The 13,838-nt window shown below is 35.4% G+C and overlaps 5 protein-coding genes across 16 annotated transcripts; 3 read left to right on the forward strand and 2 right to left on the reverse strand.

Moving 5' to 3' along the window:
• Nucleotides 1–99: 99 nt before the first annotated feature.
• On the forward strand, nt 100–1,455 carry LOC136773261 (probable N-acetyltransferase 8B). 2 transcript variants are annotated; one of them, XM_066726797.1, is made up of 3 exons: nt 100–747; nt 828–1,168; nt 1,235–1,455. In XM_066726797.1, exons 1-3 carry the CDS (start codon nt 449–451, stop codon nt 1,339–1,341), a joined length of 747 nt encoding a protein of 248 aa, XP_066582894.1. In that variant the 5' UTR covers nt 100–448; the 3' UTR covers nt 1,342–1,455. The 2 variants fall into 2 exon arrangements, with proteins under 2 accessions (XP_066582894.1, XP_066582893.1); XM_066726796.1 differs by having other exon boundaries at nt 105–747; nt 828–1,455.
• LOC136773258 (uncharacterized) lies at nt 1,305–4,622 on the reverse strand. Of its 7 annotated transcripts, none has more exons than XM_066726788.1 (9): nt 4,048–4,219; nt 3,836–3,964; nt 3,258–3,398; nt 3,070–3,187; nt 2,809–2,970; nt 2,511–2,744; nt 2,310–2,441; nt 2,077–2,249; nt 1,305–1,537 (listed from the first exon to the last, which is right to left on the reverse strand). In XM_066726788.1, coding segments are annotated over exons 2-9 (1,047 nt in total). In that variant the 5' UTR covers nt 3,838–3,964; nt 4,048–4,219; the 3' UTR covers nt 1,305–1,452. The 7 variants fall into 7 exon arrangements, 6 of the variants coding, with proteins under 6 accessions (XP_066582885.1, XP_066582890.1, XP_066582889.1 ...); XM_066726790.1 differs by adding an exon at nt 1,799–1,858 and having other exon boundaries at nt 1,402–1,537; nt 3,836–4,219; XM_066726789.1 differs by adding an exon at nt 1,799–1,861 and having other exon boundaries at nt 1,402–1,537; nt 3,836–4,219.
• Nucleotides 4,623–4,948: 326 nt separating this feature from the next.
• LOC136773266 (E3 ubiquitin-protein ligase PPP1R11) lies at nt 4,949–8,300 on the forward strand. 4 transcript variants are annotated; one of them, XM_066726803.1, is made up of 6 exons: nt 4,949–5,258; nt 5,366–5,544; nt 5,734–6,057; nt 7,787–7,895; nt 7,968–8,123; nt 8,210–8,300. In XM_066726803.1, the coding sequence occupies exons 3-6, from the start codon at nt 5,947–5,949 to the stop codon at nt 8,233–8,235; spliced, it is 402 nt and encodes a 133-aa protein (XP_066582900.1). In that variant the 5' UTR covers nt 4,949–5,258; nt 5,366–5,544; nt 5,734–5,946; the 3' UTR covers nt 8,236–8,300. The 4 variants fall into 4 exon arrangements, with proteins under 4 accessions (XP_066582900.1, XP_066582902.1, XP_066582903.1 ...); XM_066726805.1 differs by lacking the exon at nt 5,366–5,544 and having other exon boundaries at nt 4,949–5,189; XM_066726806.1 differs by having other exon boundaries at nt 5,205–5,544; nt 5,734–6,048.
• On the forward strand, nt 6,064–7,746 carry LOC136773254 (succinate--hydroxymethylglutarate CoA-transferase). The gene is made up of 2 exons (XM_066726783.1): nt 6,064–7,307; nt 7,415–7,746. Exons 1-2 carry the CDS (start codon nt 6,246–6,248, stop codon nt 7,643–7,645), a joined length of 1,293 nt encoding a protein of 430 aa, XP_066582880.1. The 5' UTR covers nt 6,064–6,245; the 3' UTR covers nt 7,646–7,746.
• A 379-nt stretch (nt 8,301–8,679) lies between the features above and the next one.
• Fbw5 (F-box and WD repeat domain containing 5) lies at nt 8,680–13,236 on the reverse strand. 2 transcript variants are annotated; one of them, XM_066726758.1, is made up of 10 exons: nt 12,730–13,236; nt 12,362–12,519; nt 12,126–12,303; nt 11,840–12,032; nt 11,517–11,744; nt 11,284–11,459; nt 10,698–11,040; nt 10,394–10,606; nt 10,016–10,314; nt 8,680–9,421 (listed from the first exon to the last, which is right to left on the reverse strand). In XM_066726758.1, the coding sequence occupies exons 1-9, from the start codon at nt 13,025–13,027 to the stop codon at nt 10,047–10,049; spliced, it is 2,055 nt and encodes a 684-aa protein (XP_066582855.1). In that variant the 5' UTR covers nt 13,028–13,236; the 3' UTR covers nt 8,680–9,421; nt 10,016–10,046. The 2 variants fall into 2 exon arrangements, with proteins under 2 accessions (XP_066582855.1, XP_066582854.1); XM_066726757.1 differs by having other exon boundaries at nt 8,680–10,314.
• Between the last annotated feature and the right edge of the window lie 602 nt (nt 13,237–13,838).

A 13,838-nucleotide genomic window follows, 5' to 3' on the forward strand; every position in this document is an offset into this window, starting at 1 on the left:
CCAACCAAGCTTAATAGATGGCGCCACGGTAGATGTCATTGTAATGTCATTGATGTGTGTTTTCTACCAATAATACTAATGTGTATATATATATATCTTCATTGCTTTTGTATTGTCACAAATCTTCATTTAAAACGACTGTTATCATACCCTTAAATAATTTTTGAATCAATTAGATATTTCTAATTTGTGAACTGAACTTTCAATCGAAAATTGACTTCAACAGTGAGCTACGTAAAATAGCGTGTGGACATGTAAGACGTTTTGCAACGATCATAACCATCAAATCATGAAACACGTGTTCTTATACGAGTGCTGTAAGAATAAAGAAATGTTGTAAAAGAAACTCACTTGTTACAAATGCAATTATACGGCACTATAGAAACACTAATACCAGTAGCGACCAATATCAGTCACATTCATTCTGGTAAATGTTACATTACCGAACATGTGTCGTTTGATCGTAATTAGAAGCTACAAATCTGGTGATGAAACAACTTGTAAAGAGCTACTGAGAGATGGTATTATGTCTTCTTTGAACACTACCTTCATTGGATTACTATTGAAGGAAATGACGTTCCAAATAATGATTTTATTTGCCGCAATATTATTTATATTTTTCGGGATACCATTCACTATATGTCTCTCCGTTATTCCTGTCGTGATCGCTACGCTATATATTGGTACGTGCATAAGTTTCTCGATGAAGGTGGCGGAAGTGATGAAAGAACTTTCAAACATCTCTCGGTAAATCTCTTATTTTCCTGATCTTTTTTACACAACAAAATAATTACAGGAAATCGATGGAATTTTCATTTTATTTTTAGGATTTACACGTCAAACGCGTTTTCGGGTTTCTGGGTAGCAGAAGCATTTGAGCCATATTTGGCCAATGTTCATCCAAAAAATGCCCGATTTGCGGTGATGACAGAACAACAGTTTCGCAGATCGAATATAGATGTGTCCTCCAAAGCGAAAAATATTGTCGGTACAATTGGTTTGCTCAAGAGTCACAGATTGGACAAAGGAGCCTGGATCAAAAGATTATGTGTGAAGAAAGAGTACAGGAGAAAAGGTGTAGCATCTTGCCTTTTAAACGTAGTCGTACAATTCGCTATGGAGCAAGGATATAGCTGTGCGGATATTGTTGCATCGGAATACGATGAAGGTGGTAGGGAATTGTGCCTGAAAGAGGGCTTCGAATTGAAGCAATTATATCACAAAAGTATTCCAGGTTCATTGATGACAGTGCTAATGTACGAATTGACATATCGAATCAAACCGGGACAAGATGGCTATGCACCTCTTCCACATAACAGAGCGCAATTTATATTGGAGTAGCTTTTTTTAGCTTTTTGTTTTTTTTTTCTTTTTCAAAGATTTATTGTATTTTTCTATACAACGAGAATTTGTTATTTTTATACGCTTGCTTATACAGTATATAGGGTAAAATTATTTCGTCATCTCTTTCATGGCTGCTTGGTACAAATCTATCTCCTTACCTTCCCAGTGCTTATCTTTTATTTCATTCAAATACCTACAAGGATAAATATGTTTGCGTTAATATTGGTAGATGTTGGTCGTATGAGCGCGCGCGTTCTACTTAAAACTGCCAACACAGGATGTGACCAATGAAGGCAAAATAAATTGTTGTTACTAACATTAGCAAAATAAGCTGTGTGGATAATGTATATATTTAAACAACCACACAATCATTAACAATGCATTCGAAAACGTTGACCACATCGTATGGAGGCGGCTTAAGTTTAAGTCAGATATGTGCACGATTGTGATGTACCTGTGCTTTTTGCACATTTGACGTGCCTACTGGTGGGGGTAGCGCAAAATGGACAAGTCCCTACTTCATAAAAAGAATTAGAAAAATGGATCGCCGTTGGTGAAGTTGCAATCGAAAAATATAAGAAGATAATTGCTTATTACGTGAACGATACACGAAGTGCAACATTGATATGCTTAAACTTGTTAGTGTTTTTTTAGGAGCACGCAAAATCCTAGCCATATATCAGAGGAACATTTGCAATACAATCAATATCGCACATAGCTTAAGAAACTCACTCGCGTTTTATATCCTCCAAAAGTTTGCTCTCCTTTTCAGTAATTCCACTTTTGAGCAAGTCAATATTCATACGCAACTGATTGAGATTTTGCATCCCAACCAGATTGGTGGCGACGCACGGATTCTGCATGGAATGCCAAATTGCTAATTTTGCCAGTTGGACATCGTGATCCTGCAAGGAAAATAAATTAGGGGATTACATGGAAAAGATAAATACTATTTTAAGAGATACCTTGCAGAATCGTGCTGCACGGGAACAAGTTTGTTTGACTTCGTCAGAAGCAGGATGCCAAGATGGTGGTCCATCGTTTGTAAGCAAACCCATACACGGTGTCGCTGCATTTATAATGCCAATATCTTGTTCCTGTAATGCAAGAGATGAGTTAGACGAAAGCTGAGTATATAGAGGATAAAGATGTTTTGATAGACTCACTTGAAAAAATGGAATGTACTGTAGAAGCGTATCATCAATCAAAGTGTATCTCGAGTAAGAGAGTGCTATAGCTATATTGATGTTGCTCTTTTCTATGCACTCCTTTAAAATCGATACAGGGTAGCCAGTAACACCTATATATCTAGCTTTTCGTTCAGTAACTTGCCTAGACAATTCTGGTAAAGTTTGTGTAAGAACGACATCTAACGAGGGTGAAAATTCGATGTCGTGGACCTTGATTGAAACAAATATCCAGCAATAGAAATTAGACCAAGGTACACATGTGGCAACAAAATACCTGAATAACATCGACGTACGAAAGACCTAAACGTTCCAAACTAGCTTTTAAGCTTTCTCTAGTTTTCTCCAATGTATAATTATACATATGTTGGTAGTCTAGTTCGTATCTTCCAACTTTGGTAGCGATATAATATGCTTGACGAGGTATGCCTTTGAGCGCCTGAAATGAGGAAAAGCATATCGCGTGTCAAAAAAATAAAATATAGCTGTGAAAAAAAGGAGTCAGAAAGAAAAAGAACAGTGCTTTTTTATACAATACTTTGCCTATAATGGTTTCCGATCGGCCTTGACCATACCACGGAGCGGTATCAATGTAATTAATTCCAGATTTTATGGCTTGTCGTATCGTCTCTATGGCTTCATCTTCATCGTAGGTTCTGAGAAAAATTACGAGTAAAATTTGAAAAAAAATATCAAAGAGGGTAGATTAAAATTGGAAATACATGCCCGTAATGGCATCCCAGAGGTCCACCGCCAAAAGCAAGCTTGCTTACGAACAAGTCAGTTTTTCCGAGTTTTGTGTATTCCATTGCTTTCACCGAGTCCAAATCGTGAAAACCCTGGACATATGTAGCTGGTAATGGAGACCTGTAATGGTGAAAGATATTATTAAATAGAAATACAGGTATAAGGAAATATAAGAGGTTATGTCACTCGGTAAATCCTTTGCTCTTTAAATTCCCTCTGTGCTTAACCAAACGTAACAAAAGAAAACTTAGTAAAATGGTGCAGGGTGGAGAGGGGTATTAGAATTTTTGAAAGGAGTGGAGGAGAAAGAAGGAAACAAAGTAGGAAAGTCGTTGAAGAAGAGTTATTTACGGTATCGATCATAGAACTTTTCACCATGAAAGTTTAAATGAACCAATCATTCATGTTATGAAATTATTTCAAGCCTACGATTGGTTAATCAGATTCGAGATTTTTACGCAAAAAGTCCCCTGATCGATCCCCAGAAAAGAATATTTTGAAAAAAAAGACGCAGCAATTGGACGTTTGAAAATTTAAAACAGAGAAATAGGTCTTACATTTTTAAAATAAAGAATAGTTTCGTGATGCGAGTTTGAAGAGACTAATATGGCAGAAAAGCAATATCAGACGCAATAATGAATCGGAGTACACGTATCATTAGATAAGCCTAGATCAAGTTAGTAAACCTAGCAAATATCATTTTTGGTGTAGAAATCTGAGTATATAAAATAAGTTGAGATAAAAACAATAAGATCTATAAAGTTGTTACACTTGATATTAATTTATGCTTATCATATGTGGCTTGCTCTTATTGGTGAATAGAGAAAAAATGAGATGTTGGAAATGGGATGCTTCACTTTGCGCTCCCTTTCACAAACTTCACGTATCCCCGACGTCCCCGACGAGGTCGGGTCGGCCGTCGGAGTCGCCGGAGTACTACTGACTCAACTACTGAGGGGGTGGGATGGGGGAGCTTTTCAGTTAAGCCGTTAGGCCCAGTGCATACCGTCTGTACGGTCTGTACCGTCATTGGGCAGTCTGTTTACAAATTTATACCGTCAGTAATGTCAGTTTACCCTTATGTGCATTTGACCTTAGCCTTAGAATTTAATATTCCATCGTGGATCTTACAGCTAAATCTATAAACGGAATTTAAGCTTATCGTGAATTCGAGGATCTGCGCTGATGTGTACTGAGGTGTATCTTTATCTTTTTATTATTAATATGAAAGTAGAGGATAGAGATATACTAAGTGCACACTAGTGCAGATTACTTGAATTCGAGATTAGTAAGATCTCAGCTAAGAAAAATTGTCTTACTTTTACCTTCAATGTAATCCTCAGATTGGTCTTCCTCTTCAGTAAATGCTATGCTGAAATTAGAGCTTAGTTTGGTTTATAAATTTAAGCCCCAGAAAGTGGAAACACGCCTTAATAGGATCTTTCTCATTACCGACATTACAGAGCGGAAAAAACTTGCGCGCGTGCATGACGAGTATGACGACACGATGCGGCGTTATTTGAAAACCGGTCTCTAAACTATTTGACCATATAGGCCATATGCTATAGCTATGTATGTAGTGTCATATCAAGCTGGTGATAATAAACTATCAAGTCCAAGCCCAATCTATACATTTGTTAGTTAAAGAAATGTTATTTTTCCTCTCTCTTTCTAATAAATGTTTCTCTTTTCATTTTTGGAAACTAAACAGCTTTGTATCAACATAAATAATTTTGTCTTCCTATAATTTCACTTATTTTTACCAGTTTACTACACCATATATATTGGAGATTGCGGTAAAAATCTAAATCTATAGATACTATAGAAGATTATCAAAAACTATAGGATTTAGGACAGGTTAGGCTGTCCTGGTGCCGCTCAATCCAAACCCCGCTCCAACATTTCACTCCAGTAAGCAAACACTGTTCGTCCAAAGCATAGGGAGGCCGGAGGTTGACCGATGCCTTTAGTCTAATCCAGGTGGTGTCTAACTGTCTACTCACATTTCTATTCATTTCCATTCCTATAAACTTCCTACATCCATCATGCTTCGTGGTTAATCCGTTAATAAAGTTATGTTACGTTAGGTTGGGTTATTCCGGCTACTCCTGCATGCTCTTGCAGATGCTGTGTGCTATTCTAGTATTATCAACTTAAATTAAGTTATCCATTATAACCTACTAATTTTACTAGTGGCTATTTGTTACCTTATAATTACACATACTGCGCATATCGACGAACGAAGTGCGCACTCTGGAGTAAATGGGTACGTTGTATTTCTATACATCAGACAATATCAGCACTCTGTCAGAAGCATCAATAGAGATAGATTGTCAGTATCTGCAGGTACAATCAGTGCCTAATTGTATCTGTGGGATTGACTAAACCGTGTTAACTTAATCGTTTATTGGAAATAACAATTAAAATGGTAACTGAATTGAAAGTTTTATTTTAGTTATCGTTTACTCATTACCAAGGCCAAAAGAACAGGTCTTTATCTACTCTTATTCTTTTGGAAACAATCTGACTGACTCTGACTCAGAACTGGTAAAGTGGGATCAGTCTGGATCAGAAGCCTCTGAACTTGGACGACTCACTAATTTCTTAGTCTGAAAATTGAAACGGTAGAAAAAGAAGAAAAAGACATAGTTTATAAAGTGTTTTCTTGATGGAGAGAACTATGCATGAACAGTCGACCTCCCAGACACAAACAGAAACAATTTTGGAGGGGGATGTTACCGACACGGCTGCTGCTGCTAACGCAACACAGGTAAATCTGGTAAATAGGTAAATTGCGATAAAATGTCACCAGTCACTCAACGATCACTGTTGTTTTGCTTTTTGCGTGCTATTTGTTTGTGCTTCACTGTCTCGTGTTGTATTTTTTTCATTTAAGAGAAATCGTACGTTTTACTGTCACACAACGTTTAAACACTGTTCACAAAGACAAAGAATCCGAAACACGCAATGACGCCGATAAAGTTGATTTGCACGCGAAAAAATTTGTTTTTATCATGGAAAGGTCGGTACGTGAAGCAAAGAATATCCTGCAGATATGTACATGATGACAGGTCCCCTTTGTCCGGAATTCGAATTTTGGATTTGACGCGAATTGTAGCTGGACCATTTTGTTCCATGATTCTCGGTGATTTGGGTGCTGAAATACTTAAAATTGAAAAGCCGTTTGCGGGTGATGAAGCACGCAAATGGGGTCCCCCTTTTCAATATGGAACTAAAGAATCACTTTATTTCACAAGCGTTAATAGGAATAAAAAGAGTGTTTGCATTGACTTGAAGAAAGGAAAAGATATCGTACATGAGCTGGCAAAAAAATCTGATATTCTCATTGAAAATTATGTACCTGGAAAGTTAGCATCAATGGGCTTAGGTTATGACGAGATAAGTAAGGTAGCACCTAAGATAATATATTGCTCGCTAACTGGTTATGGCTCCGAAGGACCATTAGCTAATAGACCTGGTTACGATGTAATAGCAGCTTCTATGGGGGGTCTGCTTCATATCACCGGCCCTCAGGATGGTCCACCTTGTAAAGTTGGTGTAGCTGTAACAGATTTGGCAACAGGCCTATATGCTCATGGTGCTATAATGGCAGCACTTATCCAACGACAGAAGACAGGCAAAGGCCAATGGATTGAATGCAATCTCTTAGCTACTCAAGTCGCTAGCTTGATAAATATTGGCTCAAACTATTTAAATGCTAACAAAGAAGCTGTAAGACTAGGCTCAGAGCATGAAAGTATTGTTCCTTATGAAGCATTCCCAACTAAAGATGGATACATGACCGTTGGTACTGGGAGCAATTTGCAATTTATAGACTTAGTCAGAAGGATGAATTTATTAAAGCTAATTGATAGTGATAAGTTTAAAGATAATGATGCTAGAGTTGAAAATAGACAGGATTTATTAAAGATTTTGAGAGACGCATTTAAAAAAAAGTCAAATAATGAATGGGAAGATATTTTCGAAGGTGCTTCATTTCCTTATGGCCCTGTAAATAAGATAAGCCAGGTAAAATCTCTTATCAGGACATAGAAGGAAATAAAAGATTTCACTAGAAAAAAACACTTTGTTTTGTTTTATCGTACCTTTGAAAGAAATTATTTAATTGATTTTAGGTGTTCGATAATCCTCAAGTTAAACACATGAAACTTGTAAAGGAAATTGATCAACCAGGAATAGGCAAGATTAAAGTAGTGGGACCTGCAGTAAAATATTCTTATGCGCGAAATGAAATAAGGCTACCACCGCCTAAACTAGGGGAACACACAATGGAAGTTTTGACTAGAGTTTTAAATTATAGTGACAGTAAAATAAACGATTTAGTAAACAGTAAAATTATACAATAATTAAGAGTAGCATTTGCCTAATTCTTTATTTTCACAAATAAATTTATATTTTATTGTTCCTATTTTAATACTCATTTCTTACCCTTCTCTAATTTCATAATTTTTTATAGTTGTAGCTTTCTAGGTGCTTTAATATTTTAGGAAGTTCCTACGGTTAGATTACGACTGAGAAAGCCGAGGTCGAGTAAAAAGGTTCAATGGACACAAGGAACAGTTGATAATGAAAATTTAAACAAAAAGAAGTCTAAATGTGAGTTATGAGTCTGAGATTTGAGCTTTTTAATGTCGTAATTATTATAAAGCTCTAAGTATTATTCTTTAGGTTGCTGTATATATGAGAAACCACGAGTCTTTGGGGAGAGTAGCTCCGAAGATAGTGATGATGAATGTGAGCACTGTCATGGGCATAAAGATGCACATAAAAGAGCGATGCCCAATACCGCTAATCCACCGGACGAATCTTCCTCGCACCACTCAGGTTCTTATATTAATACAGATTTATTGCTTACTTGCTAAAGTACACAGATGAAAATTCTATTTTCACTAATCATTTTATCATTTCAGAGCCCATAGCTACTGGTTCATCTTAAATAAATGTTATAACAAGTATAAAAACATACAAAATCAATTCTTTAAAAATAAAAGACTATCTCTATGTTCAGCTTTTGTATTCCATACCTCTATGTGTGAAATAATTTGGTAAATATAAAAGAAATTCTATGAAAACGTGTTAAATGAATATTCATATCTGTTTTTCAGATATTTCAACTCTACTAAAATAATTCCAATACTTACATATCTTTAAGAACACAGTTAAACGAGTCAAGTGCTCATTTTAATCTAAATTAAATGTTTATTGTAAATATATAATTTATTTAAAAGCTTATTTTCGTTAATCTTAAAACTAATTTAATTATTATAACAGCTTTATCTCAAATATATGTACATTTTATTAATGAAAGCATTAAATACTAATAAAGAGATATTGCATTGAATTTTATAACAGTTAATGTACAGAATGTTATGATTTTCAGAACAATAAAACTATATTTTCAAGTATTATACAAGACTTATTTAAGCAATTGGACGCATCTGATCTATCGGTTAACACTCACGCAGCACTGTTCATGTATGTTTGCGGTACCCACAGTCATCGAATTGATACGTTATTTAACAATTTTCGGGTGATTAAGTAACTTAGTGTCATACGAAAATAACAAAAAATATGTAACTAAAAGATATATGTCTGCTTGTAGTTTTCATGAAAATGTTGATATTGAAAATGTAATAGATTATCGAACAAATATAAGAAAATATCAAAGGTTGCTGGTTAGGAAATGAAACATTATTTGATATGTTTAGCAAATAGTCTTCAAGGATACTTTAAGACATGTCAATAGTTGTATGAAAATAATTTATAGACGTAACCGCGCGCGCGCGTTTGTTTCAACATTAAATTGTAAAACTAACGCAAAAAGTGCTGTTTTATCAAATAAATCATATCTACTCGTTTAGTAAGCGATGCGTCGCTAAACTCAGTTAATGTTTCAAGAAAAAATTATAGTCTTCAGAGGTTTATAATATTTTATATAATTGATACTCAGCATACTTAGATGAACGAATGATGTTGACAGTCAGGACAATGTTAATTAATATCTTGCTATGTAGAAGAAAATTATATATGATCTAGTGATGGAACATGTATATATATGAAATTTGTGTCCCTGTAACTTTATCCATTAATGTATAACTTCTTCTAAATATATGCATAAGTTCCTAAAAATTATATAAAAATTATAAATACATAATAAAAATACATCACATCATAAAAAAAAGGTTTCATAGCCGCGAAAAAAGCGTAACGACTAAAGCACACAATGTTTAATATATATATTTATATACACAACGCGCTCTCTCTCTCTCTCTTTCACACACACACATACACACACTGACTAAAATGTTGAGCCTTTATAAAATGTTAATAAATTTACAATTTTAACGTGATTTTTATAACGTAAATATAATTTAATTTGTAACAGATATCAGAAAAATAGAATTCTTAACGATTAAAAATACATTTAGCAAACTTTATATTATCATAAAATATGATTTAGCAACAGTGCGTCGTGAATTTACGTACTATAACGTTATTAGATTGAAAAGAGCTGCGCACGTACAGTTTTCGTGTATAGTATCGAGATTAGCTTGGTATATAGATTTAATAATATTTCAAGCTTAATTACTATATTGGACGATTTTCCAGTTGTTATATTTGTACATATAAGCAAGATAAAATAGAGGGATGAAAAGTGTGTGACAGGAAAGTAATATTTACTGGAAAAGTCGTCTAGTCAAATTTTGGCTAAATACCTCTTTAAATTGGAAATTTGATAGTTCTTAGTCAGTCTTCTTTGCCGGCGGTTTTATAAAAGCTGCGCCTCTTGCGTACTTCCATACCCCTACGGTAGGATTCTTCATTCAAACCAAGAGATTTGACCATAGAACGACTACGCCAAACTTTTACAGTATAATCATCACTGGTAGTTACTAACATTTCTGGATCACGAGGATTAAACGCAACTGAGTTTACTACATCGCTGTGTGGAAATTTTGCTAGACAAATGCCATAATGCCTATCCCATAAATAACCATGTTTATCCTCGGCACCACTACAGAACAACGAAAAAGATTCGTTCATTCAGAATTTTATAATAAGAAAAGTTAGAAAATCATTTATAGTCAACTTACCTTGCCACATATTCATTGCAAACATCCAAAAATATGAAGAAGCATTCATTATTAGGAGTGTATGCTTTGTGAGCTCTTAGCATTGTACCAACTTGTTTCAATGTTACTAAGTCAATTACGTGAATATCTATTTCCTGAGCTATTGGAGGTGGTGCCAATGGATTCGTGATGTCATAACCCCTTGGCCAAGGTCTGGTATTCACATAAAGATACCTGAAAAAATAATTATGTTGCTTGAGCAAAATATTCAATTAAACAGACAAATTAATGATAGAAGTGTAAGAAAGAGATTACTGAGTGCTACCTATGATCAGGGGATAGTCCCATCCCAATAATGTGACCATGTAAATCTATTAAATGATCAACTTTATCAAATCTATCAGCAACCGAATTATAATCCAGCCAATTGGGCTCGACAGATCGTGAATTTTGCCTTTCGCGTTCTCGTTTTCTTTCTCTTTCCCGCTGTGCTATTCTTTCTTGTAAAGATGGACCAGGATCTAGTCTTCTGGGAAATGTGACTAGTTTAATTCGCTTAAAGCCAACTTGATGAGGAGTAAAAGTCTTGGATCCAGTAGTAAAAATTAAAAATTTTTCAGGATTATTTGTAAGCTCGTCAGAGTCGCATTCCTCCGTTGTCGAGGATTCTACACATAATATATTCATATGTAACTAAGCAAAATATGTGTGAATGTATATGTAAGAAATAAGTGATCGCAGTCTAAAGTTTGGTATAAAGGCTACGTTTCGAGATATGCATAAAACGCTCAATTTCTACAACAAATGTAAAATAAACTATATACTTTAAGCGCTTTTCGCGCGATTCCAAAGAACACAACCAGTAAAAAAAACTACTGATTATTTGTACAATTAATAAATATTCCCCTTACCGCCACTATCACTTTCCTCTTCCCATTGCTGATTCTCGGTCTCACTTTCACTCTCGTGTACTTCCTTCTCCATTTCTACTTGCCTGTACTCTTGATTATACTGTATAGGGCTAGCATAATCAAATCCATCACCAAGTTTTCTCCAATTCATAAATCCCCCTTCCAACGTACTGTACCTTAATTGGAAGAGTTTTAATATCTAATAGGCATTAAACAGATTAATGCAGACTTACTGTAATCGTGAAGAGGCATGGTGGAGTACAACTGGTTCTTCCTGTGGCTGATGAGCAGTGTTCGAGGACGTAGCTAATAAGTCTCTGTGACTCGGGGGATTACCCCGTTCTTCCTTAACAGTAGACGACGATGGTTGACACTGACTTTCCTCGGACTTAGTTGGTGCAGGGGAAAGACAATTGGCCACCATAATTGCTCTAATAGAAGAGGCATTACCATTATAAAATCTACAATTATTAAGGATGAAATTCATTAGTTGAAAGAGCTGTTTAAAATTTATGGATTATATTACATCATAATATCAATATAAGAATTAATTTACCTAAACAGCTGTGTCATAATGGGTACATGCTCACTAGCGGACTCTTGGTTAGCTTTATTGAGCCAAAGAATGCTCGTACTAACTAGGTGTGCCAGCCAGTGTAAGTTTCCACTGAGAAGGTAGCGTTCACTGTACCATGTTCCAAATATATCATATGGCTTATTTGCTACTCTACATTGTAAATGAAAGCCAGCTATAATAAAGTAGATAATGTGGAGTTTTAACAATCGACATAGCTAAAAATTAAATATAAACATCTTTAAATGATGGAGAGCTCTTTACTTACGTGCTACCCTAAATACAGCAATTTCACCAGAGGTACTGTGTGGAGTTCCAAAATGTACACCAGACACCAAAAGCAATGTATCCGTTGAATTAAATTGCGAGAACTGAGTATACTTCCAGCTAAATGCTTTCATATCATGAAGGTACTTGATATTAACTGGATACTGGCTCTGCCACACCTGTAAATTACAACTATTAATTCATTGAACAGATTGAGTTGTTTATAAAGGTACATACAAGAATATATCCGTCTTTGGAGCACGTGGCGAATAGTTTTCCATTGTGGGAAAAACTAACATGCAAAACTTGATGAGTGTGTTCTTTAAGAACTTCTGTTTCCAATAATGGTGTATGATACGCTAATCTTTTAAATTCCCCCAGCCATGAAGTCTTTCCTGAAATTAGAGTAAGGGAAGAATGTTGACTTTTTTCAAGTATGACCGATTAAAAGGGATTAAATAAAAAAATTGAGCATGCCATATACATAGTATACACATATTTATATAAACAAGGGCCTTTTTATGTTTGGTTAAATATAATGTTAAGATTGCAAAAATTGATTTGCTTTATGACATACAGTAGTAAAGATATATTATAAAACTAACCTGGCATAATGCCGACGTCGGGATCTACTTTGTAAGTACTATAGAACAAGTCTTTCCACAAAAATTCATCATGTGATACTCTATTCCACGTTCTGCATACCTTTCCTGCTTGAAGCAGCTCCTTTGGGGTCAGGTATTGAAAGATGCTCAATAAGATTGAATCTGGCATGTAATACCAATTCTCGTTATCCTCGGTATCACCGTCTACAGACCAACTTTGGCTCTGATCCTCTTCATCTTGGAAACTTTCGATGCTCCCCGATTTGTCTTCGGATACAGCACATTGTGCGTTATCCATTTTCAAGTGCAGCTGCTTATTTACTACTGGAACAGCTGATATCTGTCAGCAAGCAAGGCAAGCAGGTCTGACTCTGACCGACCGACCTAATCGTTGCGTGATATAGGTGATATAGAGCTATTACAGCTACAGCTTGTAGACGTGTCAGTTGTGTTTGTGAGTATCACGGTAGGGTATTAGTGTAATATTTCGACCTCTCATTGCAGAATGCAGACCGATTCAGCAGCCTCTGAGTAGCAGTTCAGACAAAATTTTTTGCGGTAGGTCTTTGCGCTTAGGGTGCTCACTGTTCAGCCACGCACACTCACTATTTAATCGGTTAGTCCACAATCTACACTCCAGTCTTCACACCACACACTTCCACAGTCGTGAAAACAGTGAACAGTCCAGACCAGAATAGCGGATATATGGTGGAGTCGGACAGGTCGAACTATGGAGAGTAATACTGGAGAGTTCTCCTTCGCAACTTTTCTCCACTATAGCCACTTTATATAATACATATACTTTTCACTTACACACGGTATGCATGTATATCAAAAACCAATTTTATATATATAGTTAATTTTTTCAGTTAGAATTAGCATTTTACAATACAAATTCAATCACTACCGGAAAAAAGCTCCAAGCTATAACAAGTATTTTTTATAATCGCGTGTTTTATTTATGCATAGTCAATATTGAGAAATTTTTTTACACAGATACAAAAGATGCAAATTTTGAATTGACGGATTCATTCTTTAGAATTACGTGACGCTCGCAGTAATATTCATTATAGAGACATGTATATACATAATGAATTAATGTGTTAATA

Source organism: Prorops nasuta, unplaced genomic scaffold (genome assembly GCF_024137725.1).
Source record: "Prorops nasuta isolate Cenicafe-Biocafe unplaced genomic scaffold, Cenicafe_Pnas_1.2 PNAS00005, whole genome shotgun sequence".
NCBI classification, from domain to species: Eukaryota; Metazoa; Arthropoda; class Insecta; order Hymenoptera; family Bethylidae; genus Prorops; species Prorops nasuta.